At 53.8% G+C, this 4889-nt stretch overlaps 1 protein-coding gene across 1 annotated transcript; it reads left to right on the forward strand.

The window, feature by feature from the left end:
- The first annotated feature begins 1925 nt into the window (after positions 1-1925).
- STMN3 (stathmin-like 3) lies at positions 1926-4550 on the forward strand. Its single transcript, XM_009573094.1, has 4 exons — positions 1926-2021; positions 2475-2650; positions 3477-3668; positions 4183-4550. Exons 1-4 carry the CDS (start codon positions 1940-1942, stop codon positions 4240-4242), a joined length of 510 nt encoding a protein of 169 aa, XP_009571389.1. The 5' UTR covers positions 1926-1939; the 3' UTR covers positions 4243-4550.
- The last annotated feature ends 339 nt before the right edge of the window (positions 4551-4889 follow it).

Genomic DNA, 4889 nt, shown 5'->3' on the forward strand with positions numbered 1-4889 from the left:
TTCCTAATGGTAGGACCAGGCACAATGGTAGATCGACAACCTCGGTGTGTGGTTTGTTTCTATTAAATGATAATGTCTCTCATTTAGTGCAGGGGACCCTCCTCTGGGCTCCTGGCAGCACATGATGAGATACATTAACTTACTGCTGCATGCCACGACTTCTAGCATGATACAGCACTCTAAGAGGTTTTCCAAAGACTTTTTTCATTAAAAACAAAATCAAAGATGTCCTGCTCTGTGGCTGGCACTGCTGATGTAAACTGTTCCTATTTGGTTTACATTTAACAGCAGGACTGGGCAGGGTATTAAAATCAGAATGTGGAGCAAACTGGAAAATGTTCAATAAAGATCTGAGCTTCAGGGACTGTCGGTTAGCAAAAGGAGGATGAAGTTCTGTACCTAGGAGGAAAAATAAGTGCAAGTATGAAGCAGGCATGTGAAACCACTGTTTTCCCACCCACGTAGCTGCAGGAAGGCAGAGGAAAGGTGTTCCTGAGGGCATATGGTACACAGGATGATTTTTTTTTTTCAAAATCGTTCTGCCTCTAATGCTTTTTCATATCACAAAGTTTTGGGGATTTCCCTTTCCCGGCCCGGTGGAGGGTCTTGCTATGGAGGTGGCATTGGCAGCCAGGTTGCAGATTCACCTCTGGCTGGAGGTCGAGACAGGAGCTCCGTAAGGAAGGGACAAACCAAGACCAAAAGCACAAGGACATGCGGGAAATCCAGAGGCAGAGCCAAGGCTGGACACCAGAATGCCTGTGCCCTGCGGGGGAGGCAGGAGGAAGGACGGCACGAGGTGGCTCAGGGCAGGTTTGGCAGGACACGCAGCCGTGAAGACTCTGTCCCCAGGTGCCTGGGTGTCCCCTGAGCAGCCAGTCCAGGGCAGAGCCTCACAGCATCCGTGAGACAGCAGCACCCGCCGCTGAGCCGTCAGCTGCTGACCTGCGACACAGCAGTGGTGCTGTGAGGGTGGCACGGATGGGATAACGTGACAGCCTGAGAGCACCTCCCTGTTTTCAAGTCCTTCTATTCTGAGGTTCTTTGCCAAGCGTGTGCTAACAGTTCGCTGTCTTAAACGTGGCCAACTCCAAAAATACAGGTGAAGGTTACCCCAGAAACGGACCCACTGCAAGCTGTGGGTGCCGCTGCCAGTAGGGCAGCGCCTCGGGCACCTCTGATCACCGAGGGTGCTGCGCTGTGTCCCCCATTCCCAGGAACGTTGAGCAAACTGGAGGGCTCGCAGCAGCAGAGCTCGAAGGGATTGTGTGTTTCCCTGTCCTTTGCGGGGGACAGCAGTGACTGTGATTGCAGACCCGTGTCAACCTCTGCCTGCGAGGGCCAGAATCCACTGACATCCCCCCTTACCTGCTTCTGCAGGGAAGGAGGTACCTCGGGAAGGCGGTTACAGCCCTTCCCCCCGATAGCAGCACCCCGAATGCCCGTTTGTTCTCCATGTAGCTGACTGCATCTCGCCTCTTCACCCCGGTGTCAGAAATGCTGAATTGTGAAATACCAGGAACTTGCCAGGGGCTGGGCAATGTTTCCAGGTGCGGATGGGCGTCATTTTACCGCTGAGTCTGGAAGCGGAATGGAGCAAGGGTGTGGGCAGCCCCACCGGCACGGTGAGCTACACGGGCTGCAGCGTTTCAGCCCCTTTGGAGGGGAACTCCTGCACAGAAACGTATACCTCTAGATGTGGTAAATTCCACCCATGACATTTGCCACACTGGCGGCTAATTTAGTTTGTTCTAGAACAGACACTCCTTGGGGACCTTTTGGCAAGCTGTGGCAGCCTGGAAAAGCCTCCATAGAGTCCGGTAGCTGCAAATGGGTTTCCTTGTGTCTACTTGCTTCATTTCTCCATGAAGAAGAGCTGCCGTTGCCATTAGACTCTCTTCTCATTGCTCTTTCGTATTTTTCAGCCTACAAGGAGAAAATGAAGGAGCTGTCTCTGCTCTCCCTCATCTGCTCCTGTTTCCACACCCAGCCCCATCCTAATACCATCTACCAGTATGGAGGTAGGTAACCAGCCCCCGCAGGAGCTGCAGCAGCGCTTGCAGGGTGCTTCTGCAGGCGTCACGCGCTGGGCTGTCCCATCCCGGAGCAGCAATCCGCGTCTCAGCCCGGGGTCTTTCCGTTTACTCTCCTTTCACAGTTTATTTTATTAACGTAACCCCCATTTTCCCAGAAGGAAACTGCTTGCAGAGGCTGTCTGCTTCGTGCTGGGGTGTCGTACAAGATGTTAACAGCAATGTGGCCTTTTTGTAATTATGCTGTGAATTTAAATTAATTGCGTTGACTTGGGGGGATGAAGCTGATCGCTAATTGGGAAATTTTGGAGATAGAACAGAATCACCCAGGTCAGGACATGGGAACGCCCTAATTCCTATGTGAAGAGCTCGGTGCCCTCAGGTGAACGCTCTCCTGAGTGTCACAGGTCCACAGAGCCTCTGGTTTTTCCTCCCCCAAAGATATGGAGGTGAAGCAGCTGGATAAGAGGGCGTCAGGCCAGAGCTTCGAAGTGATCCTGAAGTCCCCTTCAGACTTATCTCCCGAGAGCCCGATCCTTTCCTCCCCCCCCAAGAAGAAGGACCTGTCCCTGGAGGAGCTGCAGAGGAGGCTGGAGGCTGCAGAAGAGAGGAGGAAGGTAACAAGATGTCCTGTAGAAGCAGTGACTTTTCCGTGACAGAAATTGCACCAAACCCTAAAACTGGCTTAGCAGGAGCAATCTAAAATGGCTGGCAATAGTCGTTTTACATTTATTGTTATATTCCACTATAAATTGCCAGGTGAGACGTGGGAGTCATGGAGTGAGGTTCTGCAGCCTGGTTTAGGCAGGGAATTGGACTCCATCATCATCCTCCTCCTCCTGTTCTTAAAACCGCACAGTATGGGGTCCTCGCGGTCCTCCGCGGGTGACCTGCCCGCGGGGGCAGTTCTCGCCAGCTGATGCTGCAGAAGATGCAGCAGTTGTTCACACACCCAGCTTAAACTCCGAACCTAAAGACAGCCGTGTGTTTCTAACGGCTGGCTGCGCCACACTTTATTGTCAGTGCTGTATAAAATGCGTTCTGGTGAACGCTATTGAAAAGGAGAAAACCGGCAGAGTAAAATAAAGTATAAATGTTACGAATGTTGGTGGGTAAGGGGAGAGCAAGCTGAAATAATTCAAAGAATGAGGTGACACTCGGAGGGGGGACTCTGCCCCGCACAGATGTCACCTCGGCTTTGCTGAGCGGGTGGGCGCAGCGTCGCATCGCCTGCCCGCCTGCAGCCCTGGGCCCAGCAGACATTGCCCCATAGCAGCAACAAGGGGTCAAAGCATCTTCCCAGCAAGAGCGTTATGGGATGGCGGGGGGTGGCAGCGTGGTTTTGAGCAGAGGAGACGGTCAGAAAGCCTCTCTGGGGAGTTGAAGGCTGGGAGAGCCTCTTCGGTTGCCTGACGCGCCTCTCCCCACGCCTTTGCCCGGCAGACCCAGGAGGCTCAGGTGCTGAAGCAGCTGGCGGAGAAGCGGGAACACGAGCGGGAGGTGCTGCACAAGGCGCTGGAGGAGAACAACAACTTCAGCCGCCTGGCCGAGGAGAAGCTCAACTACAAGATGGAGCTGAGCAGGGAGATCCGCGAAGCACATCTCGCCGCCTTGAGGGAGCGGCTCCGCGAGAAGGCGAGTGCGATGCCCCGGAGCGGGCTGGGTGCTGGTGCCCGGGGGGGGCGTTGGGGTCTGGTCCTTGCGGGGTCGTCCCAGGGCGATGGGCACAGGGGAGCGGGCGTTTCGTTGCTGGTGGAAAGCGGGCTGTGGAGCAGCTCCGCTCCGGAGCAGCACGAGGCGGGGGGATGTGTCCTTCAAGGTCAGTAGAGAAAATACCGTCGGGCTGATCTTGAGAAGTGCAAGCTGAAAGGCACAGGATCAGGCCCACTCCGTGGCCGGGGGCCGCGTGGCCGCAGGGCTTTGCAGAGAACCGTGAACGCGTTCGCTGTAGCTTTGCGTCACCTCCGGGCTCCCGCAGGCGAGATGCTTCGCTCCTTGCAGGCGTAACCCACCGTCCTCGGGGTGTGTGGGATGGGAAACTGGTCTCTTTTTTTTTGTCTGGTGCAAACCCTGTGTGCAGGAGAGAAGGAAAACAGAGACTGCAAGAGCAGAAGGTGTTAGCCCGGTGTCGTCTCTCCCGTCTTTGCAGGAACTGCACGCAGCTGAAGTTCGCAGGAACAAGGAACAGCGGGAGGAGATCTCTGGATAAAGGGCTTTTCTACACATCTAGCACCTGATTCCTGTTAACAAACCAACCAATCGGCCAACCAACACATTTTACTTTGTTTGTCTAGATGCAACATTCGGTTCTCCATCCCCCCTCCCCTGGTGTTCGTCCCCCAGCTACACGCTTCTGTCTCTGCATCCTTAATCGTCAGTACTTGTGGGGATTCACAGCTCATAGGGACCTCTAAGCAGAATAGCAACTAGTTCACACGAAATAGAGAATCGATCAGTCAATCGAACAGCTTCTTTGGAGGGTTTTGTCCTTTTTTAAAAAAATATTTCTTAAACTGATGTAAAAAAAAATTAAGATATTAATAAATTCAACCAGCAGTGTCACAGAGATACGGATTTCTTATCCGGGGCTTTTGCTCCTCTTGGTGTTTGCTCTGAGCCAAATATCAGTTTCAGAATAATGGGAAGTAAGTGATAATTTCTGTGTGTGAAGTGGCGTAGGGAACAGCCCCATGTTTGCCCGTGGTAGGAGGGAGGAACCAGCGAGGGCTGGGACGGCTCAGGGGTGGGGGCATGCAGCCCCCCGTCCCTTGGCTGTGTCTGGAGCCGGCGCAGGCAGTGACCCAAGGTCCTCGTCTGTGGATGATTCTTTGATAGCCCGTGTGAAAGCAGGAGAGG

Source organism: Fulmarus glacialis, unplaced genomic scaffold (assembly GCF_000690835.1).
Source record: "Fulmarus glacialis isolate BGI_N327 unplaced genomic scaffold, ASM69083v1 scaffold32342, whole genome shotgun sequence".
In the NCBI taxonomy this organism is placed as follows: domain Eukaryota; kingdom Metazoa; phylum Chordata; class Aves; order Procellariiformes; family Procellariidae; genus Fulmarus; species Fulmarus glacialis.